Source organism: Aulostomus chinensis, chromosome 5 (genome assembly GCF_037954235.1).
Source record: "Aulostomus chinensis isolate RoL2024-O1b breed Wild chromosome 5, RoL_Achi_v1.0, whole genome shotgun sequence".
NCBI lineage: Eukaryota > Metazoa > Chordata > Actinopteri > Syngnathiformes > Aulostomidae > Aulostomus > Aulostomus chinensis.
In genome coordinates, this window is record NC_141324.1 from 18,286,629 (window position 1) to 18,311,651 (window position 25,023).

Here is a 25,023-nt window from a genome sequence, read left to right on the forward strand (position 1 = left end):
ATATTTCTTAAACCATAAGTGGACATTTTATGTTGAATCACAGGATCGAGGCTTTATTGCGACGCATTCAAATTCATGCGAAATCATTTGAAAAGTTTTACTCTGATTGGGACTTTTTCTGCTTCACTCAAAGCAGCGGAAGGCCTCTACGTTACATCTCTGAGGAGTTCATGTGTCCAGTATTAACTGCCTCTGTTTGGTCTGGTGACCCCAAGGAGGATCCAATGACATGGGTGGAGTTGGTGGTGGAGGTGGGGGGGCGGTTCTGTCCAGGGAAATACCTGTACTCTTAAACCAGGAGAGCTGAGTGTGTGTGAGCTGAAATGTCACAGTGACAGTTTCTTCTTCTTAAAAGGTTCTTTCCGTCTGAACTTCCCCTCAACTATCAGGTTTTCAGGCGCTGACTCACCAGCTGCAGCCACAGGTTGGTGAGGAAATGAGCCCTGCAAACAATGAACTGATTCCTCTGCTGTCACTGTGGAACCTTGTCCTCAAAATAACATGAGAAAAAGCTTCAATAAGAAACCTCTCTAAGCCAAAACACACTTCATAAAATGACGTAAAACATGATTGAATTATTTGACTTGTCAACCAGTGGAGAGATGATGAACAGTTTTAGCAACCCAGGCTGATATCAGTTTTTGTTTTTTGTTTTTTACAATGAATTAGCATATTTCAGCTCAATAGGCTTTGACATTTTGGGAGATATGTTGCGTATATATGTGTGTGTGTGTGTGTGTATATATATATATATCATTATTATTTTGAATATGTCTATTTCTACATCCAGATGACACACAGACATGCAGTTTAATCTGCATTTATTGATGGAATTATTGAAAGTTCACCTCTGTAGTTTCTTTAACATGAGCTGTTTAACACGTGCAGTATTTATTCTGTAGTAAGCGCAGCAAAATACATGTGGTTTTTATTTCATACGTTTATGTAGCATAGCTAGTGAATAATTCTAGCTAATGAATGACTGATATATGGTTTATTTACTTTGCTAGAATTATGTGTTGAATTGCTAGAAATAAGGTGTGTTGGTGTGTTATATATTTAAAGAAAAAAAAAACCTGGCTGTGAGGTCTTCTTCATAGTCTTCTGCCGGTCATTTATGGCAGTTCTCATGATGAAAGTGATGATTTTTTTTTTAAATTACACCCGCTTTTATATCTGTCAACTGATTTAAAACACCAATAACAAAATCATTTTTGTGTCAAATCTTCCGAAAATCCAGTCTACATGTCCATCAACTGAAGCGGTAAAACAATAACTGTTCCTATATAATCCTCTTCCCCGTGCATTCATCGTTATCTCTCGATCATTCTATGGAAAATAATTAAAAATATAAGCTAGGGAAGTAACATCCTATCATTCTATATTTGTGTATTGAAGGTTGCATTCATGTTTTGTTTGTATAGACGCATCATTTGCAGGTACCATCGCCTTCAACTGAGCTTAAAATGATTTTTTTAAAGGATGTATTTATCCAGATCATTACATGAAAAATATCTTCAAAAACCCGAGATAAATTAATAGATAATAATAGATAGTTCATCTTTGCTCTTAGGAAATCAAATGCTATGATTCAAATGTTAATTTCCCCAAAACTGTCAGTTTCATTTTCCTGGTTTTAAATCACAGCATAAGCGATGTGAATCTTCCTGTAGGAAGCAACAATTTAGCTATCAGGTAAATGTGGATGGTTAGGAGAGTGAAGCCCTTTAATCTGTAATTTATTAATCATTAAACATTATTACATTATTCATACTGGTGAACAAGGACCACTTCTACAGAGGGACGTTCACAACATACATATTACATTATTATATACAGTGCAGTGCATTACAGTGGATCGTTATATGTGTATTATTGGGATGGAGGGGTGGGGAGATGGGAAGGGGAGAGGGATCGAGACAGGAAAGGAAGGAGAGGAGGAGAGGAGTGGCTGGGGGGAGAGGGAGTTGTGATAGTAAGTTTTCTTTTTTATTACTTCATTTTTTTTAAACCACAGTACAGTTTGTTCTATAAAAGTTAAACCCATAGAGAGATAGAGTGCCACGTTTTCACAGCTACTGTCAGGTGAACCTACTGGAAGTTGACTCTTGTGGGAATATCAAATGAGATACGTTTGTCATGAGATGCTATAGATGCTATAAAACATTCTAAGATAGTCAACCTCCTCCCAGGGCAGGAAGACCCTGGGGGGTAGGCTAAAGGTCAAAAGGTCAAAGATCAGATCAGCGTGCATGCGTGCTGCAGACATTCAGACATGTTCGGCCATTCGAAAAATGGCCGACCCCCTCCCGCCTCCCCGAACTATTTCTCCTTCTTTGTTTAGGCATCATTTTTGGTGCTTTCCTTTTTTATATATAAAAAATACAAAACATAACAGCGAAAAGAACTCTGTCCGTCACCCTTTTCCTTTTTTTCCAAAACTGTCTTTTGGTTCGTTTTCATTCGTTGTTGTTTTTTTTCTTCCCTTTTGTCCTCCAGTCACTTACATATTGACAAAGTATACAATATTTTACAACTGAACAAGACTGAAAGATAACATTTGATTTGTCCAATCAGATACGAGGCCTGCATCCTATATCCAATTAGAGAAGTCAACTGGAAGCTAGCCAGTAGTAAGCAACACAACAAGCCTATGGTGTGATGGGAGCTGTCTGACAGCAGCTCTGCATTAACATGAGCACCCGCCCTCGGGGACGGTCGGTTCTGCTGGTTTGTCCAGCTTGATGTCGATCACTGGGAGAGTTCCAGTTAAGGAAAAAGTCAGATACTAGAACTAAAGTTCCAGTTTATATTTAGCATGCAATCATCACCTTTATTCTTTTGTCATCTCTTTAACAAAATCAATCCTTCATTATGTAATGTGTCACCTCCCCAGACTGCCACTAGCCGGTGCTACACCAGTGTACGACTGCACTTTTCTAGATGTCCGCATTTCCTCTCTATTAGGTAAAAAAGCTTTATTGGCTGACGCCTGAGTAGACAGTGGGCTGGGATGTATGTTTGTACACTGCCAAACACCACTAAGAGATTAAAAATAAGCTGCCAGCCTCTCTTTTCTTTGACTCTCAACACACTGAGTCACAGCGGCTGTAAAGGATACTGCCTTCAGGATTCGCATCGTCCAAGCTTTCCATTCCAGGAAGAGCTGCTGCAACCCGACGAAACAGCTAGGAGGAGAAGAGGGGACAGGAAAAATGAGAGGGAGTGAGATAAACGAGAGAGAGAGCGAGAGAGAGAGAGAGAGAGAGAGAGAGAGAGAGAGAGAGAGAGGACGTCAATAGCAGGAAGGTTGAAAATATTCATTACATACTCTATGTGTTCCTTAGACAACAGGATGCTCCTAATCACAGTCAAGGTTTTTTTCAGTTTTTTTTTGGGGGGGGGGGGGTCTTATACTTTCATACATAGGAACTAGAATTGTTGCATCAGTTGTCTTTTGGTAGGTTACAGGAAGTAATTAGATCTTTTAAAATGTGGTGGAAAAGGAAATATCTCACATAGAGCTATAAATAAAATACATAATGTAACAAATTATTTCATGATGCATTGCACATTATTAAAAAATATATTCTAAGATTTCATTTAATTTTCTATCTATTGTTCAGCAGTTTTTACAGATGTATTTCCAAACCAGTTCCTCAAGAAGTCAATGCAGAAAAACATCCCCAGAACTATTTACTTGATTCATTTAGCGACTTTATTTGGGAGAAGTGAAGCAAATTTTTCGCACAAAAGTGAGTAAATGGATCTCTTCATTTATTTATCAATTCATTCTGTCCCAAGCTTTACATATATATTCTTTATTTAATAAATCCTAAATCTTAGTAGCTGTCAGAAAAATATAGTGGAGTAAAAACAACAGAAATTCCCTCTGAATATTGTAGTAGTTGTGATAGCATACGGCAGAAAACGCAAATACTTAAAGTGCAAGTACACCTCTTTTTACTTATATCCAGTAGCTGACAGTAGTAGTAAGACACATGCTGCGGTGGAACCATTAATGCTGCGTCAGTGGTTGGATTCTGGCTGCCAAATAAAGGCCTAAAAAGCCAATAAATAAACTATGTGCTCACTTTCTGCTCAGCTCTGATTGTACTGCACCAGCGCTCAGGTGGGGTTAGACGAGTGCACTATCCAGGACACAAAGCACCCCTGTCACACATGTTTACACCCTGATTCCTCTGCTTCAGGGAGGAACCATCCAGAAAAATGAGCATAGAGGTCCAAATAAATAATCTACAATCATATTTAAGTGATTGATTCCATCTAGTGGTGATAGTGATTATGAACAATCTAAAATACGGGGTCAATAAAAAGCAAGGAGACCCGTATAAGGAGGTGGAGGCAGCGGTGGATGAACTGGTTGGTAGATAGGCCACTGCAGGACAGGAGTCTCTTAGTAGAGGCTAGGGAGTGGAGAAAACCGTTTTGATAGTTGCTGCTCTTTTGCTTGTTTTGTTTAACCCAAATCATGACCTTTTCCTCAATGTTACCAAGTGTTTTTGTGTCTACACCTAACCAGACAAGTAAAAATGTGTCATATCAGAAGGTTGGAAAAGGACTTGGAGGGAGTGACATCAGAGAATCTCAAAGCAGCGAATACCAACAAAGATGCTAAATATGGTGAAACTGCAGGAAATCACCTGTTTGACATTGCAGCCTGTTTTGGCACTGGTCTCGATGAACATGACGTTCAGCTCTTTGGCTCTCTGCTCTCCTTCCTCGATCGTGATTTGCCTACAGGGAAATCAGACCAGACCCAACGATATGCTGCATTATTCAACACAGTCACATCTGATTCATACGCATTTACTGCCCACATCAACATGTAACAGTCAGCTATGTCCAGCATCCTCACCTCTTCTCCTCCAGATCTGTCTTGTTGCCTACAAGCATGATGATGACATCACTTCCTCTCTCTGTCCTGACATCATCAATCCATTTGCAAGTCTGCTGGAATGAGTTCACATCTGCGGAGGCAGAAATCAAACATACCAGTTTTTCCTTCTTCATTGTACTTGCAGACATTAGCCTGGCGGATGAAGATGTTGCATTCACTGACACTCATCCAACTCACTTGTAATATCGTAGACGACCACAGCTACCGTAGAGTCTCGTATGTAGCTGGGGATGAGGCTCCTGAAGCGCTCTTGTCCAGCTGTATCCCACAGCTGCAGCCGTACCTGCGCATGAAAACACAACTTCAGCGTCTGCTTCAGCATTAACTATCTTACTACACACACCGATGCAGGCTGAAGGATAAGTCCGTAGGAGATAATATCCTGACAAAGAAACCATATTAATACCAAGTGAAGCAGATGATCCACTAAACAGCTTTGACTTCTCAGGGTTAGAAAAGCACCAATGCTATTACCAGCAGCAATAACGTTTGGATAATCATGTTAGTCTGTGAAGAGAGCAGTAATAAAGCTAATCAAATCAAGGATTAGTCAAAACCGGGTGGAAACTGGGGCATTTCTTGCTCAGGATTTGACTAAAAGCAAGAACTATGCTTGGATTCATCTTTAAATTTGATTATCTACATGAATTTTAATTAAGAATCAAAGCTTCCTACTGTTCGGTCTTCCAGGTACATCGTCTTTGATAGGAAGTCGATTCCGATGGTTGCCTGTAGTGAAGACAGAATGAAAAGGAGGGAGAAATAATGAGCCAAGTCCTGACTTTAAATGTCTCTCTGCATCATGACTTAGAAAAGCAATGTTTGTGTAAGAGGAGGAAAACACAATAAGCCGCTAATAACAACAGCAGAAGACCAAATGGGAAACTACATTGAATCAGACAAAAAAAAAAACTAATTATCCCACTGAGGAGGTCATGCAACCGGTGCTGTTTGTTTGTTTGTTGGCAGGATTGTGCAAGAAGGCAGATTTTCCCCAAACTTGACGGAGGGGAGCAGTACGGGTCAAGAAAGGATGCGTTATACTTTGGGGAGGATTAGTCGCTGCACCACCTGACTGTAACAGGAAACGGCATGGGGTATTTTCACACCGCTGTCCTCCTAGCAGGTCAACCAGATCCATGTCTTGTTTGGTCAGAAACACTTAAGGAACATGGTGATGGTTTACTGTGAGGACTGGGAGTTTTGGTTAGTGGTTAGTTACCACTGTAACTAATTCCAAACGTAGCCAATTTGATGAGAGTCCTGGTCTGAAGACATCCTCAGGCTGACTAAATGATAGCACCACCAAGTGGTGACAGGAGGTAAACCTGATGCAACAAACATCATCTGATTTACCTCCTAAACAGCACGGTGTTATCTTCATGTGATGTAGCGCACATAATATATCGTAAGTGTGTGTTCTCTAGCACCACCTAGTGGAAGCAGGAAATGATACTGCTGTTTCTTCAAACAAAATCCAAATAACGTCAGGTTTCACTTCCCTCTTGCTCCACTAAACAGCAATACACTTAGACGTGCACAGGGGTGCAAGGGTCTGCTCATCAATGCCTGTTTCACACTGGGATTAGCTCACTTGAGCAGACGTATGTGCTCTGTGAGGGCCCTGTTGTGTTGTGTTGGTTTCACCCCCTGGCCTCTATCATTCCGAAATGTTACCTTCAGAGAAAGCTAACACTGCTACGCTATTGCTTTCTTATTAACCAACTGCACTGAAAAAACTCAAATTAGCACAATTGCAAACTTATTTTAAATTAATGCTGATCAATGACCCAACTTCATTCAGTTTTTAATCAGCTTTTTGTCCCAAAGAACACTTCTTATACTACAACCCTGCAGAGGCAGAGAGAGGAAAACCATGAAAATGAAGGCAATAAATCTTCTCCATCAGCTCTTGCTTGTACATTTTCTAAACTTTTTAGAGTCTCACCTGATATGTGTTGTCGAAACTGTCATACATGAATCTAGTGATGAGAGATGTTTTCCCCACTGGAACAGAGCACACAGATGTGGATCACTTAGTTTAGAGGTGTTAATTCACATTGTTGGACAATCTACAAACACACAAATCGACAATTTCTGCTGTAAATTCAACACAATGAGACAACACTTGGTGCAGATGTAAGAAGATGTGACAAAATGACAGTATAAGAGAGTCCAGCTGTTACTGTAAACATCACAATCAAACTGGTGGAAAATGTAGAAATAAAAAACATTAAAAAATAACATTTCATTGGTGAGTTGTCAAGTGAGCAGCCATAACTAAGAAAAACATGTAGCTTAAGACAAAAGCTACCCTACTATTCATTGTCACCTCTAAGACTTTACATTATCTTTTTCAAATACATTGAAGGGCCCAAATTTACAAAAAAACAGAAAAAAATCATGCAGTACCAAACATTTCAAATTAAAACACCATTATAATGCACAAGTGTTGTTTTCTTGAGAAATTTAGACGTAGAAAAGATGTTGGCGCGTGTTGCCTCTGGTAAATCAGAGTCATAATAGTTTCTTCACTTTGAGATGAAATAGAAGAAATTATGCCCAAAATGGGGATGACTAAGGGCAAAATTTCATCCTTTTCATGAGCTGCAACAAGCAATTATTTTCGTTACTGATTAATCTGTCTTTAAATGTCATGTTTTGTCCAATAGGCAGTTGAATCCTGAGGGATTACAGGTTTAAGGTCATAATAAAAGCTGTATATCCAACACAGAAAATGCAACCGCAGCTTAAACAGTTAATCAGTTATCAAATCTGTTGTCGATCCACTAATCAATGTTCTTTTAAGTAAGAAAATGGTCGTGAATAGAAAAGACGAACCCCAAAACAGACAGGCCCCAAAAAAAATGATTCAGAACTACTCAGACACAAAATCTGAGCTATTCAGCTGCTTTAAGAGGCAGGATGGTTCCCTTCCTGGAGCATCAAGCAGAGCCAACCCTGCCTCGTTTTTATTTACATCCCAGCCAGCAGCATCTAAGCAAGGACAGGCTCTTCCAGCAAGGCCCCAGGCTCTCATGAGGAGTCCTCTGTTGAAGACAGCAGCGATGGGCAGTGGCCCCAGCCAGGCCTCCATTCAGCACCATGGACAGCAACATTGCAGTGCAGGCCACACACGAAAACACACACACACACACACACATACACGAAAACACACACACATACACACATACACACAAAACACTCAGACATCACAATAACACACAAGTGCTGCCACATGTAGAAGTGTGTATTTTCATGTTTGCTGCTGTATTTTATGGCATCCTCTGCTGCCGCCTGTTTGGATTGTCTGCATTCAGGCAGCTTCATGTATTTGTGCCATCACATCAAACCACATAGCCGCACCTTCAATAGATGTCTTAATGCATTTACAGTATAAAAAGGTGTCAGGCGGGTTTATTTGGATTATTTATAGGAGCGTAGCGGAGACTGCGAGGCTGAGAGAGACGCTACAGACATCGGCAGCCTAGGGTGTGTCCCGAGCTGACACATGGGGGACTGTTTATTATCCGCTCTCAAAAAAAGAGAGAAGAAAACCTCCTCTAGACAGAAAAATACAGGACAGTGTCTTATTAATAGAATAAAAGATTGTTCACGTTAGAAACGAGCGATTAAAAATGTGGAATCAATCTGTAATCAGCAAACAAGCACAGCGTGTTTGTCGGTCACTGCAGCACATCAAAATATCATCTCAGCCTCGCTAGGATGCAAATCATCACAACCTATGTAAACGGCATCATCCTCAAGGATAGTCTCCGCGTTTATTTTCTAATAATCGTGATCCATCCAATGCTTACATTTATATACATGCGTTTATTCCCAATTTTCTACCACGGCTAATCCAATTTTTCACCATATTAGGTGTCAGGTATAACAAAGGCAGCATGCACATCCTCTTGATCCAGTTAAAACTTTATAAATTAAAAGGATTACATATGTGGCCTTCAGCACACACGCATGTTTGGCATTGGAATGGAGGTGAGGGAGGGGGGGTGGGGGGAGGTGTGTGTGCGTGTGTGTGTGTGTGTGGGGGGGTGAATAGCCAAACCTGACTCACCGCTCTGTTCTCCCAAAAATACGAGTTTAAATTTCCTCAGGGGGTTCCCCAAATCTCCTCCAGCGGACATGGCGGCGGTTTGTATGTAAAGAGCTCAAGCCGGATGATTGTATGTGTTTTCTTGAATCGCTCGGCGTCTCCTCCGGTGTGGCTGCGCAGGGGATCCTCCTCTCTTCTCCTCTCAGAATGATGGGAATGCAGCTCAGCGTCCTCCTGTCAACGTAGGGACAGCTTATGCGCATGCGCGACCTCACCTATTTCCATCACTCACCTTTCTACTGAATTTGAAACAAAACTGGATAGTCTGTGTACCTTCTCCATCATAATGTCCCCCCCCCCCCAAGTTAACCGACAAACAAATAAAGGGAAGTGGCACTCCTTTCATTTTTGTTTCTTTTATTTTATTTTTCTTTACTTTCTCATCAGAAACCAGAAACTTGAGGGTTAAAAAATCAAATAAATTGGATTTTTTCGGAGTTCTTTTTTCGTTTTCATGTTTGAAGACAATATGTTGAAATATGTAAGTCACATGACCCTGAAGTTAATCAAACAAACATAAAAAAGCCAAGTAATTAGCTGGGGCACCCAATCCAAAACATAAATAAAACAATAGGAACATTGTTTTATTTAAGATTTGAACAAAACGGCTCAAATACTCCGCGACAAACAGCTACATCAATAACTAAGTGCATGTTGCTCCCAGAACTGAGGGGTACATGAAGCTATTTCATATAAACTCCCTCCCCAGCTTTATTGCTTCTGTTCTGTAAGCGTTTTTTTCGTTGAGTCACATTATTCGCGTAACCCCGTGCCGTTACGTGACGTATCGCGTCACGTGACGGCACTACAGGAAGTAACTACTCAACCGGCAGTTTTCAAAAACAAACCGCATTATTCTATCTAGGCCTTGACAAGAGCCAGTCATACCGAAAGCGTACAGTTTCACACCTTTTTAAAATTTAATAATTCCTCCTTCCTTCTTTCCTCTCCACACAACAGTGCCTAGGATACCTGCGACTTCCTCTTCGTCACACAAGGTAAGAAGGCTTTGTTTGGTTCCTGATCCCTCCATGAGCTTCTTAGTGGTTGCAAAGTTTCTCCCTCCATTTGTGCTCGCCCAGATATTTGCTTCCAGTTCTTTTGAAAATGAATTTCCCTTTTTGTATTTGGTGTTCCCGCCACCCACCTTCTCCTTCCTCAAGCAATCAGTAATTGAAGATTAAAAAAAACAAAACAAAAAAACCTCCAGGTGCGGGGGGGGGGGGCTACTGTTAGCATGCTACAGGTAAGTTAGCAAGCTATGAGTGAAAGCAATAGGTTGTCAGAACACTAACTGTACACTCCCATCACGTTCTGAGTGATGCCCTGAGCCCCAGTGGTCAGAAAGTCTTCTCTAACTTTATGCTTGGAGCATTGAAGAGGCTCATATTGACTCCTTTGTTGTCCCAAACTCAGGCTGGCTCTCCTCTAAGCTCATAGGTTATTGGAGAACAGCCACTCCCAAAAGACAGTAAAACTCATTCCTTCTGAGATATTCGCTCCAGACTGATTGTAATTGGGGCAAAGATATGCTTCATGCTTCATGCTTGCACTAATTAAAATCAACAGTCACAAGGAGGCTTCTTCATTGGCTTCTCAGACTTCAGATTTTGGGGGGATTTGCACAGACTTGTACATGAGCCTCACTGGGGAATCATCACTGGTCAGCAGAGAAGACAACTTTTGCTCTGGCAACAGCTGGACATCTCGAGAGTTTGCTAACTAACTAACTGTTAGCTAGCCATGCTAGCAAGATACAGAAAAGGACTGCAAGGGCTTTTTTTTAATGTTATAATCTGTAATCTGTCTAAATCCACAGAGAGATGATGAGCGGAAATGATAAGACCAGCAGAGCAGCAATCACAATATACAAGCCAAGAGGAGGTGGAGTTGGTGGCAGGAGAAGGATAGGAATCAGCTGTCTGGGTGATGACCGTTGTTTCTGCCTTGATGCGGGACTGCCTCAATTTATCAGGTTGCACAGATCCTCCAGATGATCACAGCGTGTTTGTTCATCTGTTATTGCTCTTCTATGACTAACTCGCTTGTCTTTTTATTTTATTTTTTTTAACCTGGCTGTGTTTTCAGTCCTGGCCAAGGACAAGGTGGTACAGGCTGGGATAGAGATGGGTCACAGGGATGGGAAGGGTTTGATGAAGACAGCCACAGCAGAGAGGCTGAGTGCCCACTCAGTACCAAACAATACCCAGAGAAACAGGAGATCAATATCAGACCCCCGCAGAGGTTCTGGATGTCTCGGGAGAACCAAGAAGAACTGACAAAGCTGCAGCAGGACCTGCAGACCCTCAACATTGAGTGAGGACATCGTACTAAACGTGCTTGAAATCGGCTCAGTTGTTAAGAGACTGTTTTGAGTGCTTTTGTTTTAACATAAACTCATATTTTGTGTGTGCCTCAGTGAGTTTGGTTCGGATTATTCGGTGGAAAAAGTAGGGAATGAAGGCCAGTTTCGGGCCACAAATGACGAGCCTGCTGAGATTTCAGAATCTGACCCTGAGGAACCTGTGATATCTCCATTTATTCTCGACAAACTCTGCAGGTGATGTGCTGATATCTCTTTTTACTGCAAATTTGATCAATCCTGCCTTTGATTTGAAGCCAATACTTTTACTGCAGTGCTTTTTTGTAACCTGTGTATTTGCTCCTCATAGGTACGGGTTTGATAGGGAGCGCAGCAAGAGGGCTCTGAAGTCTGGTGGGGGAGAATTTGAAGCAGCGTTGGAGCAACTTCTCCTCCAGGTTTTCACCGAGCGCTACGGACAGAATTCTGTTTCCAATGGCAGCATGGAAGTAGTGACTATGACTGAGTGTTTGAGCCAGAGGCAGGAGGAAGCCATGATGCTAGCTCGCATTTACGGTATACGCTTCAGTCAGGACATTGCTAGTGGGGTCTGGACAGTAAAGCTGGATCTGTGGTTCCTCTCGTACAGAGCTGTTAATACCCGGGGCGTCTGCAGATTCTATCTGAAAGGCAAACACTGCCGCTTTGGGGGCAGATGCAAGTTTGAACACCAACTTCCTACCAAAGGGAGGGCTTGGGGGAGTTCCCCAGACCTGAATGTCCACAGCCAGCCTTGGATCAGTAGCTCTTGTCCTCCTGAGTATGAACTTGTAATTCGGTTTCCAAAAAGAAACCGTTACCCCTTTCAGGCACCATTAGTAGCCTTCAATACTAATGATGAGTCAGTGGGAGCTGCGGGGAGACTCAGCGTGACCGAGAAATTATTTGGAACGGCGCTTGTTGCAGCGCACAATGGAGTACCTGTTGTTCACACTCTCATCACCTTGTGTCAGGATCAAGCTACCATGAAGGGACTGTTGGCTATCAGTTATCACAAATACAGCACGTCACCTCCGGTTGTGGTGGTTCCTCCTCCCTTTGTCAGCAACCCGAGGAAGGACACGATGACCAAACCCTGTTTTAAGATGGACAGTGTCCTCAAGGAGAACGCCAAACTGTGCCAAGCGTTCCAGAGAAAACAGGTAATGCCTGTTACGGCTGGAAAAACAACTTTTTCATTTGACCATCTCTTCTAACTCATTTTTCTTCCTCAGTCATCCGCATACTTCAGATCTATGCTGGAGCTTAGGAAGAGGTTGCCGGCTTGGAATGAAAAGGACACCATCCTGGATCTGTTAGAGCAGTCTCACGTGCTGGTCATCACTGGGATTACTGGGTGAGTCCCGCAGACAGCAAGATTACAACAGAACAAAACATTGGTTTGGAGAAGACTGAAAAAAAGGACGGAAATGAGAATTGCTCAATCGCGTAGATTTTTTGTATCTACTGATTGTGCTCCCTGCAGGTGTGGGAAGACCACCCAGATCCCCCAGTACATTCTGGATGCTTCTTTAAATGGTCCAGCTGACCGTGTGGCCAACATCATCTGTACACAACCCCGTCGTATCTCTGCCGTCTCCGTGGCCCAGAGAGTGGCACAAGAGCGTGCAGAGAGTCTGGGCAACTCAGTTGGCTACCAGATCCGCCTAGAGAGTGTCAGGGTAACGTAAACCGTATTGTACTGTGCATGTATTTGAAAAATAACATATGAAAGCTGTTCTCCAGAATTATGAATGGAATTACTCTGATGCTTTTATTTTAAAGTATTTTCTTAATATACTAGGCTCAGTTTATGCACATGTACTTGTCTCTGGACTCTTTTCCGTCAGACATGCAGCACCAGACTGCTGTACTGCACCACGGGCGTGTTGCTGAGAAGACTGGAGAACAAGGCAGATCTCAAAGGCATCACACACGTCATCGTGGACGAGGTGCACGAGCGCATGGAGGAGAGGTGAGATTCACCTATGTCAACTCAACAACACGTCGGCAGTCAGACTCTTGTGCTTTTTATTCACAGCTGCTGTAATAATGCAACCGTAGGTCTTTCTCATCTGCTGTTTATGTTTGTTTTCCAGTGACTTCCTGCTTTTGGTACTCAAAGACCTGATTACTGAGAGGCCGGACCTGAAGGTTATTCTAATGAGTGCGACTCTGAACACCAAACTCTTCTCCAAGTATTTTGACAACTGTCCGATAATCCACATACTGGGTAATCCCTCCAAGTCCCTGTTGAAATGTCAGTCATCCCGACATGACATGGCTATAATCTGTTCCTCCACATCTGTAAACCCCCCCCCCCCCCCATGGAAAATCAATATCTCTCATTCCAGGACACACATTTCCAGTTGATGAGTTTTTCCTTGAAGACGTGATCGATAAAACGGGGTAGGAACCTTTCTAACTTTTTGCCTTTTTAAAATGTGTAAGGACACACGGTATTTAACTGTGTATCACACACCTTGATGTTCTCAGGTATGTGAGCCAGGACGGCAGCCCTTACATGCGCTCATGGAGACGGAACTCCACACACAGCCAAGGAGGCGAAGCTCAGCTGTGGGACACTGTGGACAACTTGAGGGATGATGAGTGGAACTCCACATCTTCCCGGAACAACGACTTTGTTGAAGTCTCCATCCCTGATCAGCTGCTCAGCCTAGAGGAGCTCACTGTTCGATACCAAGGTGACCTTCGAACAAGTGTGCCTCCTTGGACTTTATTGAATAGGCTGGTGCTTCCTATCAGATTTATAATGTTCCCGCTGTGTTTCACCGTCAATACAGACACCAAGAGGTCTGTACTTGAGACTATTGCTGCTATGGACCTGGATAAGATAAACATGGACCTGGTGGAGCATCTGTTGCAGTGGATTTTAGAAGGAAAGCATAGCTACCCACCAGGTAAGAGTTGCCCCGCCCACTGAGGTTTAATCCAGTTTAAATGTGAATCTGATGTGTGGTTGTGTATTTTGTGTGTGTTCCAGGTGCTGTGCTTGTGTTTATGCCAGGTCTGGCTGAAATAAAGACACTCTATGAGCAGCTGCAGTCCAGCAGGCTGTTTAATAACTCTAATACCAGGTCCATATCAAACACCATTTGTGTTTTTATTCATTTCTGTTTACCTTTCGTTTTAGAATGTGTCTTGGACAGGGCTAAATGCTAGTGTAAATAACTACCATTGTGATCCAGTCTCTCAGGCCACTTGTTGTGGTAATCTTGGACACATTGTCAACACTTTGTTCAGAGTGTAAATGCTAATATGTCCCATCCCTTACAAGTTGGTGTAAAATATGTCGCCGGTTCCGTACGAGGTGTGTGTTTTCATGAGGGTGCATATGATTACATGAGCTCTTCAAGCTTATCATAGCCTGTAGAAATGGCGAAGACAGTAATCTGAACACAAGTGTCGACTGGACACATTTAAAGAGGCACCTGTCTCATGAGTATAAAACACAGCAAAACTCATGATATACTATTCTCTATTTCTATTTTATTTTCTGGTGGAAATGTGAGTCTCCAAATACCTTTTTAAGGTTAAACACTAAGCTTTTTACTACAGAATGCTCAGTTCATCTAACAGTCTATCTTTCAAGTATGGTACTTTAATATAAAAAAAGATGATAAATGTTGGTAGAATAATTTGTGGTTTCTGTCTTATATGCATAGGTGTTGTCATGAAACTTTTTTTTATGCGATGGTTGTGAGTGAAGATGCCACTAATGGATGTCCCTCTAAATCAGGTATGTGGTTTACCCACTCCACTCAACACTGACCACTGAGGAGCAGCAGGCTGTCTTCAGCCGTCCCCCAGAGGATGTCACAAAGATCATCATCTCCACCAACATCGCTGAGACCTCTGTAACAATTGACGACGTGGTATATGTCATCGATTGTGGCAAGATGAAGGAGAAAAGGTAGCATTTTATGTACATTTAAATAATGGGGGTTTATTTATTTTGGTTGTAGCATTAAAGCCTCTCCCTTCCCAACTTCCTGGGTTGTGTGTTCAGGTACGATGCTGCTAGAAGCATGGAGAGCCTAGAAGACTCGTGGGTCTCTCGGGCCAGTTCACTGCAGAGGAAAGGGAGAGCGGGTCGCGTGGCCTCAGGTGTCTGCTTCCACCTCTTCACCAGCCACCACTTCAAGCACCAGCTGGCTGAGCAACAGCTGCCTGAGATCCAGAGAGTGCCTCTGGAGCAGCTCTGCCTCCGGTACGTCCATCTTTTTGCTCTCACAAGATTTGTAAATGCTGGTGGGAGGGGGGAATGCAATTGGTTTGGGTGTCACCCTCACTCTCTCTTTCTCTTTCAGTGTCAAGATCCTAGATGTATTTTCCAACCAGACACTTGCGTCCGTCTTCTCTCGTCTCATTGAGCCCCCAGCTACAGGAGGCTTGGATGCTGCCACACAGCACCTGGAGGACCTGGGAGCTCTAACTGCAGATGAGAAGCTCACCCCCCTGGGCTACCACCTAGCCAGCCTGCCCGTCGATGTGCGCATCGGAAAGCTGGTGCTGTTTGGTGCAATCTTCGGCTGCCTGGATCCAGCTCTCACTATCGCTGCCAGTCTGGCCTTGAAATCACCATTTGTAAGGCCAGACACCGTGAAGAGAACATATCTGACTCACTGATTTTAAGAATTCTCAATCTTTGTACTCGGTCTTCTGTGTAGGTGTCTCCATGGGATAAACGGCAAGAAGCCAATGATAGGAAACTTGGCTTTGCGCGGGCCAACAGTGACCATCTTACTTTGCTACAGGCTTACAAGGTAGTGCAACTTTGTTGGAGAGTAATTAAGTGAACATCGCTCTTACAGGAAATGAAATGATCAATTCTTTGGTTTAAACTCTCTTTCAGGAATATTGCTGCATGGCAAAGAATGGCAACCGGGCAGCCTACCTTTACTGCAGGGAGAACTTCCTATCTCTGCGAGGCTTACAGGTTGTTGCTGCTGTTATTTTTTATTTCACTGTCACACAAAATGAAACACTTCAGCAGTTCAGTTTGTGCATTTGTTGTTTTTTGTTTGTTTGTTTTTCAAATTTTGAATAAAGTTATACTGGTTTGGTATGCAGGGCATTGCTGGTCTGAAAAGGCAGTTTGCTGAGCTGCTGTCTGACATTGGCTTCATTAAAAGAGGACTGAAGGCCAGGAATATTGAGCGGATGTGCTTCGCAGGTTCTGATGGCATTCTGGAGGCTACTGGCATGGAGGTAACCTGCAGACATGCGCTGTAGTACTTGAAGTTCACGGTAACACATCAGATATACAGTGTTGCTTTTTCTGCTTCTCTTTTCCTTGCAAGTACAAGTCTCATTCCCCCCAAATTTAGCAGTTATGCTAATAAATCCCCAAATATTTATTTTTCTTGGTTAAGCTGGTGATTGCACAGGAACAAGGATAAATTATTGTGCTCACAGCAACACCAGCGCTGGAAAACACTCAAAAAAATGAACGAACTTCAGTCTAATCAAGTGAACGTGAAGCTAGTCACAAGCTAACATGCATCTGATGCTGCTGAGCCAATGTGTGCTTGCATGTCCTAACCTTATTGCTAACGCTCACATTAATGAGTGACTGACCACTGATATCGTTCCAAACAGAGACTGTCCGTACTTCTCAAGACTCAAGTCCTGTCTCAAGTCTTAAGGATGAGTCCAAGTCAAGTTTCAGGTCACGTGTGTAAAATTTCAAGTGTGTGCCGAGTCCCTACCTCTTTTAGGGACATGATGATTCATATGTAACATAATGATGATGATTCATGAGTAACACTTGGTGTTTCAAATAGGATGTGATAGAACATGTCGCAGGTTTATTTCACATCTTGATAACCACTTCTGTTCCTTTCCAGGCCAATGTGAACGCAGATAACATCTCACTGATATCAGCCATCCTCTGTGCTTCACATTATCCAAATGTGGTGCAGGTGCGCATTCATTATCTGTCACTATTGGACTCACTAGCTAAAAGCAGATGCTAATCTTTAGCCGTCTCATTTCTGATGCCCATTCATGTATTATACCAGGTCCAAACTCCTGACCCACTCAGCACCAAGGTCAAGGATTTCCGCTTCTTGACCAAAAATGATGGCTATGTTCATCTTCACCCCTCATCAGTCAACTTTGGGGTGAGATAAGTAAAGCAAGTGTTGCTAAATGCGCAACACCTTTGAACAGACACAAGATTTTAGCCTGTCTTTTATGCTTCAGGTGTGCCACGACAGCAGCCCCTTCCTCATCTACTATGAGAAGGTGAAGACGAGCCGTGTGTTCATCAGGGACTGCAGCCCAGTGTCTGCCTACGCCCTGATGCTGTTTGGAGGTGGGAAGATGAATGTGGAGCTGCAACATGGGCAGCGTTTCATCTCACTAGACGACGGGTGGATTAATTTTGCCGCTCCCTCTTATCAGGTCAGTACAGCACTTAACAAAGCTAGTAAAATATTTTCTTTGTATTAAATAATCTTTCCTTTAGTTACAGTTTGGAATCCTGACTTTTTTCTCCATTAATGTGTGTTTTATCCAGGTTGCCCAGCTGATACAGACTTTGCGCTTTGAGCTGGATCATCTGCTGGAGGATAAGATTAGGAAGCCGAGTATGGACCTGAGTAGCTGCCCCCGGGGCTCTCGCATCCTCAACACTGTTGTCCAACTCATCTCCACTCAGTAGTGCTGCTGCTTGTTAAAATTTCTTCAGTACATAAACCTGAGACTGTGATTAGGCCCCTCGGACCTTTGTCACTGCATCTTTCCTGCAGCATAAAACCATCACAGGTTATAAAACCATCCTGTGATTCAGCTCCTGAACCGGTGTCAGCAAGGCCTGCCCTTTAATATCAGTGCGTTTGAGGGCAGTGTCCTCTGTTTGGGATCCTTCTACCGACTCCACTAAGGCGTGCTTTTGGAACTGCCACAGAAGGCATCTACCTAAGATGGAAAACCCTTCAGTCTTTCCAGATGCAGAGTCAAACAATAGCCAAGCTGAAGAGCCTGCAGGGTTTTTTATTTGCAGATGATACAGTGTATACCCCCCAGTTGGACTAAAATCTGCAGCAGCTCATGAGCCAATGGACATCAGGATCTGCAACTATGAATTTACATCCAAAAATGTTTGTTTTTTTAAATAATGAGGAACATTTTAAAGGAGGAAGTCTATCTGTTTTTCCTGTCAAGTAATGATATCTGGTATTGATTTACTTGGAACCTCTTAGTCACATAACCTGTCTGCTATAGACAAAATGAATTGTGTATTTTATCATATTTTCCATGAAAATATTCACAATGTAATTTCTTAGATGGGTTTTTAAATTTACAATTATAAATATCAACATTTTCAGCTCCTCAGACCTTCCAGAAGCTTCTTCTGTCTTGGAGTTTAATAACTTTAAGCATAAAATGTTTTGGTTCTTCCTTGTGGAACAGCCAAAAGAAAAGAACCAGAGGATCTGAGAGGCAGTACTGGTTTTAAACTAAAAGCATCTCTGAAATAAAGTCTGATGCAACAATATCAAATATGCATGAGTGTTACATTAAGATCTAGAAAAGGCTGGTCATGTGCATCGATGGTAACTTCAGTTCAGAGGTTGTATTTTTCAGTTAATTCGTTTACCTGGCTGCATTTCACTGGGGATATTTGTCGACAGAGATTAAAATATTTCATAGGAGAGGCATGTTCAGATTTCAGCATGCTACTGATGATAATGCTTCAGCTACATTTATTACTAGTTGAAAAAAAATCAAATTTTAATGATTAAAATCTTTGTCACACAACAAATATCAATACTATACAGTCAGTTGTCAGCATGAATTCTGAATATTGAGGCAGTAACTATATGGACCGCATTTGCCCTTTAAACGGTTTATTCATTCATTTTTGCAGTTTCACTGAGCACGATACCCAGTTCCCATACAAAATAATGGTAGTGATCATAGAAAAAATAATTTCTGCTGCACCTCTGTGCATTTGGGGGTCTTGTACAAGACCGTTAAGAACAGGAGAGATTAAACTGCTAAAGCTTGATAGAGAAGAGTGTCAACAAGAGGCTGCACAATAGATGCCAGGAGCAAAGAGGATAGCTATGAGGCTATTTGTGGTCTTCCTGTCTGTAAATTTAAACTGAGGTTTAAAATCCAATAATCACATAAAACCATTTCAGAAATGAGACTCATTGTCACTAACCCACACTGAGATTATGCCAGTTATTTCCCAAACTTGGTAAATCTCCTCCTTCTCTAACCAAAAACTCAACCTACAACAGTTTTACAGGCTAATTATAACTCCCCGACAATATTTTGATGTGGACATAGAATCCGTGAAGTCCTCCCATCAATGTCTGTGGTGCTGCTGTCAGATTACAGTATTCTAGATGTGTAATCCCGAGCATCGCTTCCTGTTTAGAGGAGCTATAGGCCTCCGTTATCGTCCTTGAGGAGGGGGTGTTGGCAGATATGATTTTTGTGAGTGGTGAGTACAATAAGACTACATCATATTGCGATCTGAACAAAATTTTATTTAGCTCCTGATGCCGAACAGAATACATCATTTTATGCAGAAATGTCAAACATGAACACTAGCGTTAAAGTCAAACAATTCCGCCTCTTTCTCCTTCCAGAAAGCGAAGCTGCGATCGATGTATTTACAAATGTCCTCATTGTTGAAACAAGAGAAGTCTGTGTCACTGCTGCTCTCATCTGGAGAGGCAGTCTGAACTACAACCTTAGGAACTAATCTGGAATCCAGCAACAATGTCGGTGATGTTGGACAGCGACATGGTCTCGAGACACCAAAGAAGCGATCTTTGATGTCCTCAAAGCCATCACTCCACTGTCGTTTCCCAGACCGGATTTCCTGGATAACAGCCTTGTGGAAGTTCCGCACCGTCTCCCAAGGGAAACTTCCAACATGGTCAAAGACTTCAAAGCAGAGCAGGTGCCTCATCTTCCTCTCTTCGGGTGGTAGTTCTTGCTCTAAGATGTGGAAGTATCCCAGCATGAACAGCTCAAGGGTTAAACTATCGTGGGTCATGGCAACCCCATCCACATCTGGTAGGAATTGCTCTGGGGAGTAGGTTACCTGACAGGTTGGACTTTGCAAAGTGTTAGAAGACCAACAAGATGTTTGGGCATCTTTGAGTTCAAGTTTATTCTTCCAAGAGTTTAGCATCTTATCCACAGAGCCTCGTTTTTGGCAGAACTGAAACATGGAAGTGATTCTCTGCTGGCCAGGGGCTACTTCCTGTCCCTGTCTCTGCCTTGCAGCTCTCATTGAAATAGCATATGCAGACCTCTTCCAGTGGCTCAGGAACAACACGACTATACGCTCTTTCCTTAAACTGGTGGTCTCAATCACAGGTAAAACCTTTTTAGAAGAATCACTGTGGCTCCTCTCACAGTTAAGCCTCTTGTTGGCATTTGTATTGTTTGTTCCTGAAGCTCCAACCTCTAACTGGCAATTCAAGCCCTTGCTTCCATTCAACACTCCAGCAAAGGGATAAATGCCACCAATTTGACCTTCAAAGTTGGATCTGAGATTTCTGACTGACACCCCAGACTGCTGAATCTCCTTCTCCACCCTCTCTCTTCGGGCTCTGCTGCAACTGTTGCTCTCCAAGTGGTGGTTTAGAGTCGACTGCATTCCTATGTGAGGTATTCTACATCCACTAGAGGCCCCACCATGTGCTACCACTATCTCTTGGCCCTGTCGCACCAATTCCTGGCCCAGGTCAACCCCTAAACTATCTCTTACCCCTTGCAACCCCTTCATTCCCTCCATCATGCCTTCTACCATGCTCCTCTCCCCCCCATATTCTGTGGTTTGTGCTAGGTTAGCCACCAACAGTGACATACTCTTGACAATCTCAGAGACACGACTGCACCAGACCGGCAGGGTCAGATGTCTTTCAATATCCATCTGTTGCAGGACCTCCTTGTTAAGGGAAATGTTCACAATGGGATCAGGTAAAATAGCTCTCAGTTCCTTGGTCAACCTGGTCAGCTCCATCTCATAGGCCTGGTAGCGCCTCTGCAGCGACACATTTTCTATCTGTTTCTGTAGATATACCAGGTCGTCTTCTGTCAAAAGCTCACCAAAGGGTCCCAAGACTGCATTGTGGGTTTCAGAGTACTTCCATCCATCCACAGACATACAACCATTAGTTATGTCCTGTAAGAGGGAACAGCATATTGTAGATGCTGAGAGAGTCCTTTAACTTCCATGGACTGAAATCAGCATAAAACATTGTACCTGTATTGATACCTGTCTCCTTTGCTCCTCTTCATCCTGCAGCCGGACTTGCAGCTGCCGTACCATCACCTGCCGTTTCCACTCGGCTATGGGGCGACCAACCTCATCATGAGTGGGCACCAGGGAGTCAATGTCCGCTAAGATCATGTCAACGATTGGTACCTCCTCAGAGACCTCCTCACTCTCAAGCTTCTAAAGGTTGCCAAAGTTATATCGATGATTTGTCTTGGTCAGAGGCGAACAAAGAGCTAACAGAGGCTGCTAACAGATGCTAAAACCCTAATAACAAAGAATAATGCCGAAGTTATTGGAAGCTAACACATGCTATGCTTTACGTCTGGTAAGGTTTTGCCAGATTCTCTTCCGGTTACATCTATAGACTTTAATTTAGGTTAGCATATGCAATAATAACCACATGTGTCCTTCCACAGGATCTCTGTGCTGAGAACATGCTAACAACAACAACAAGGTCATTGTTGAGTCCCTTAGACTCCAGGCTTCAGTCGGCACCTTCCCCCAAGTTTGTGGTAAAATTGCCAGCGCATTTTTAACCCAGCAAAGTAAACATTATTATAATTTACATGTATAAAAATAGACACGGTGCACTTGACGTTTTAAACATGAGAAGACTCACATTGTTATGTTGGATTTTTTGCAGTCAACACTAGAAACTTCTGCAATTTTCAAAAACCAGGGGGCAATATTTTTGCAGACTGTCTGCCTGCCATCTGACCGTTTGTCCAGTGAAGACGGCAGTGAGGCCGGCCTGCCTCAGTGACTTGATGGACTTCATGTGGGTCATCAAAGTGAGATCCCTCTCTGGGGGCTTCAGATGGGTTAATGATGTCACCACTGTTGGTATAGCGTGTCAACAAAGGTCATAATGTAATATATAATCAGGCTGTGTGGCTTGTTTATGCATTTATGATTAATATATATTCTGGTAGTATGTATACCTGAGGAGGCCACCTGTATGTGGTGCATGGAACCTGTGTTGTGTTTTTGGGAAGTGGGTGTCAGGGTCACAGTGGAGGAGGTCACAGGAAGTGGGGCAGGGAGGCGAGGTAGGGGCAGGACTTCCTTCACTGGCTGCTGGGAAAGCACACAAAGTGGCGACACATGGTTACAGGGACAGTTCACCCAGAATGCACATCATCATGACATAAAGAGAAATTATTTTGGAAGACAAACGTTATTACACTTTGACTTTGTTTTGGTTTCCCTTTTAATTTCCTGCCTAAAGGATAGTAAAATATCTAGTTTGACTTGTTCCTTGACAATTTCTTGAACTTCTGCAAAATCCTGTTTTATCTTTGTTTCGTTAACTTAATTGTTAATTTAATTTGGAGAAACAGAAAACATATTCAAACCATAATTTCTCTTCATCTTTGCCATGATTTTTGATGGAAATCAATATTTTGATCTTCTGTTAAACAATTTCTTTTTCGCTGTGAGACAGCCAGTCTGTCAGGATATCGTAATACTGCAGGACATCAGTTAGCATCTGTCAAGCTACTCTGACATTTTGAATTGTCCCAGCAGGAGAGGAACACCTGCAGCTCATGACATTAATGATTAAAGCTAATTGTGACGCAATGCAGCAATTAGTGATGTTGTTGATTCCTCTGGTGTTTGAAGGGTCAACATGGTCTTTCATCCCTTCTGAACAAAGCAAATCAAACGCCTTTTTCCTGTTTGTTATTTCAGAGCCTGAACTGAACTGATGATCAGTCACCTTGCTGTTCTCCATGCTGGTTCCTCTCATTCCTTGATGTCTCAAAGCGACAGAAGCTTCTTTCTTTTCTGGAAATGACAACAGGAATAAAACAATCTGTGAGCAGAAAAAGACCCTGCCAGGGGTGGAAATATGAGGCAGATCATCACCATGCAGCCAAGAGGCCAAGACCCCCCTGATGACATGCGTGTGTAACGTAAAGAACACAGGCCACAGCTTGGAGAGGCGGTGAAACTGGAACCTGGTTAGTGAATATGGCGTCTGCCACACGGAGAGCGGGAGAAAGCATGTTAAGAGTTTTGGGAGACATGATATCTTGCTTCAGGTAACCGGACTGATTCACAGGATTCCTTCACCAGCTCCGTGACATCTGATAGCCTAAATATTACACGCGTGTTATCCCGTTTTGGCCAACTAAATATAAAAGATACAGGAAAAAGATGAACTAATTCCTTTTTTTTTTTTAACTGCAGTTATCTTGAGATAACTCGTGAATCAAGACAATATCTTGAAATAACAAATCTTGTTTTTTCATAAGAGTTCATTTATCTTGTTATATTCACAAAGTATTGATTTTCAAAATAACAAAATTTATATCGAAGTAATGAGAAAATTCATTCACGAGAAAACAAGCTTCTTCTTCTTTTCAACACAATGAGAAAATCAACTCGTTCTCCCAAAATAATGACAATAAAAAGAAAAACCAAGTGCAGCCCTTCTCTAGAATATGTACCATCCCACAAAAAGTCACAGCACAGCTGGTGCAGGGAATCACATGAAATTAATAACAATGGATCGGATCATTTATCCTCTTAAAGCTTCATCTCCCACATGACGCGATAGCTTGCAACATATTTACAGGCCAGCGCTGCCCAAAGTGGCCTCACGGACAGACGGCCATGAGTTTGGGTTGCCAGGATTTAAAAAAAAAAAAATTTAAAAAGTAATTAAATACCAAAAAAAAAATCAGTAAATGCTGTTTTTGAGAGAGTAAATGTGTCTTTGAAAATATTTGATCCTAAAACTTCTTTTTAAATAATTGACATTAATTTGGCGCAAGTAAAAGTAAGAAAAAAAAGTGAGGCTTTGGTACACACACCAGCACAATATGCATCGGCTGTTTGCCCTGCTCACCAATATCTTTCAGTTTTCACCCTCCATGGAAAAAAAGTTTGGACGCTTAACGTACTGAAGCCAAAGTCAAGGTTTGTAGCGTCCTAATGGTGATGCATGAAGCAGCATCACCCATCAAACACAGGAGAAAATTTGTTCACAAGGAGTTTTAGACCAAAAAAAATGAAAATACTAGTTGGCTTTTTTTCATAATTGAAATATTCAAGATGTGCTCCTCAAATCTAAAACACCCTCAGACAGTTATCTGCTTGTCATCTAAAACAAAATACATGTCATACTCACAATACGGTCCAGCAGCTATGAGCAGTTGTTTGTGTCTTGACTGTGAAGCAGCCAATAAACCTGAAGACCAAGGAGCAGCATCACCTGGACCCAAACCTCAGATGGGGGTCCTTCTTACAGTGCATAATTAAAGAGGGGGGATAGAGTGACCTGCACCTGGAAGTATAGAGCAGCAGCTCAGTGGAATGGATGTATGTAGGAGACAGTATCCTGAAAGCTGTTTTGTGTGTGT

The 25,023-nt window shown here is 42.4% G+C and overlaps 3 protein-coding genes across 6 annotated transcripts; 1 reads left to right on the forward strand and 2 right to left on the reverse strand.

Annotated features, from left to right (window-relative positions):
* Window positions 1–1,082: 1,082 nt before the first annotated feature.
* rab6bb (RAB6B, member RAS oncogene family b) lies at window positions 1,083–9,207 on the reverse strand. The gene is made up of 8 exons (XM_086204970.1): window positions 9,000–9,207; window positions 6,870–6,928; window positions 5,597–5,650; window positions 5,099–5,204; window positions 4,880–4,991; window positions 4,665–4,758; window positions 3,122–3,188; window positions 1,083–2,754 (listed from the first exon to the last, which is right to left on the reverse strand). Exons 1-8 carry the CDS (start codon window positions 9,067–9,069, stop codon window positions 2,690–2,692), a joined length of 627 nt encoding a protein of 208 aa, XP_086061096.1. The 5' UTR covers window positions 9,070–9,207; the 3' UTR covers window positions 1,083–2,689.
* A 633-nt stretch (window positions 9,208–9,840) lies between these two features.
* Window positions 9,841–18,886, forward strand: LOC147261569 (putative ATP-dependent RNA helicase DHX57). 4 transcript variants are annotated; one of them, XM_086203634.1, is made up of 25 exons: window positions 9,841–10,036; window positions 10,858–11,013; window positions 11,127–11,354; window positions 11,458–11,598; window positions 11,711–11,798; window positions 12,354–12,542; window positions 12,615–12,736; window positions 12,866–13,061; window positions 13,230–13,354; window positions 13,479–13,612; window positions 13,734–13,788; window positions 13,876–14,084; window positions 14,184–14,300; window positions 14,384–14,477; window positions 15,140–15,313; window positions 15,410–15,610; window positions 15,711–15,987; window positions 16,071–16,166; window positions 16,256–16,339; window positions 16,474–16,611; window positions 17,002–17,076; window positions 17,250–17,324; window positions 17,424–17,525; window positions 17,608–17,808; window positions 17,924–18,886. In XM_086203634.1, exons 2-25 carry the CDS (start codon window positions 10,862–10,864, stop codon window positions 18,065–18,067), a joined length of 3,417 nt encoding a protein of 1,138 aa, XP_086059760.1. In that variant the 5' UTR covers window positions 9,841–10,036; window positions 10,858–10,861; the 3' UTR covers window positions 18,068–18,886. The 4 variants fall into 4 exon arrangements, 3 of the variants coding, with proteins under 3 accessions (XP_086059760.1, XP_086059758.1, XP_086059759.1); XM_086203632.1 differs by having other exon boundaries at window positions 11,711–12,542; XM_086203633.1 differs by lacking the exon at window positions 17,002–17,076 and having other exon boundaries at window positions 11,711–12,542; window positions 17,924–18,885.
* Window positions 18,887–19,954: 1,068 nt separating this feature from the next.
* Window positions 19,955–23,390, reverse strand: espnlb (espin like b). Its single transcript, XM_086205086.1, has 6 exons — window positions 23,376–23,390; window positions 22,597–22,729; window positions 22,332–22,492; window positions 21,653–21,829; window positions 21,080–21,559; window positions 19,955–21,025 (listed from the first exon to the last, which is right to left on the reverse strand). The coding sequence occupies exons 1-6, from the start codon at window positions 23,388–23,390 to the stop codon at window positions 19,955–19,957; spliced, it is 2,037 nt and encodes a 678-aa protein (XP_086061212.1).
* Window positions 23,391–25,023: the final 1,633 nt, after the last annotated feature.

Bases quoted from the DNA above. Each gene is read 5' to 3' on its own strand.
- rab6bb (XM_086204970.1), bottom strand. From the start codon at position 9,069: ATGTCCGCTGGAGGAGATTTGGGGAACCCCCTGAGGAAATTTAAACTC. The intron at 5,205-5,596 runs GTAGGAAGCTTT...TTTCATGCGCAG, and splicing joins TGTACCTGGAAGACCGAACA to GTACGGCTGCAGCTGTGGGA. The intron at 4,759-4,879 runs GTGAGGATGCTG...ATTTCCCTGTAG, and splicing joins ACAGATCTGGAGGAGAAGAG to GCAAATCACGATCGAGGAAG.
- LOC147261569 (XM_086203632.1), top strand. From the start codon at position 10,862: ATGATGAGCGGAAATGATAAGACCAGCAGAGCAGCAATCACAATATAC. The intron at 15,988-16,070 runs GTAAGGCCAGAC...TCTTCTGTGTAG, and splicing joins TGGCCTTGAAATCACCATTT to GTGTCTCCATGGGATAAACG. The intron at 17,077-17,249 runs GTGTGTAAAATT...GTTCCTTTCCAG, and splicing joins CAAGTCAAGTTTCAGGTCAC to GCCAATGTGAACGCAGATAA.
- espnlb (XM_086205086.1), bottom strand. The intron at 22,493-22,596 runs GTATACATACTA...CTATACCAACAG, and splicing joins CATACAGGTGGCCTCCTCAG to TGGTGACATCATTAACCCAT. The intron at 21,830-22,331 runs GTTTTTGAAAAT...AACCTTTAGAAG, and splicing joins TGCAAAAATATTGCCCCCTG to CTTGAGAGTGAGGAGGTCTC.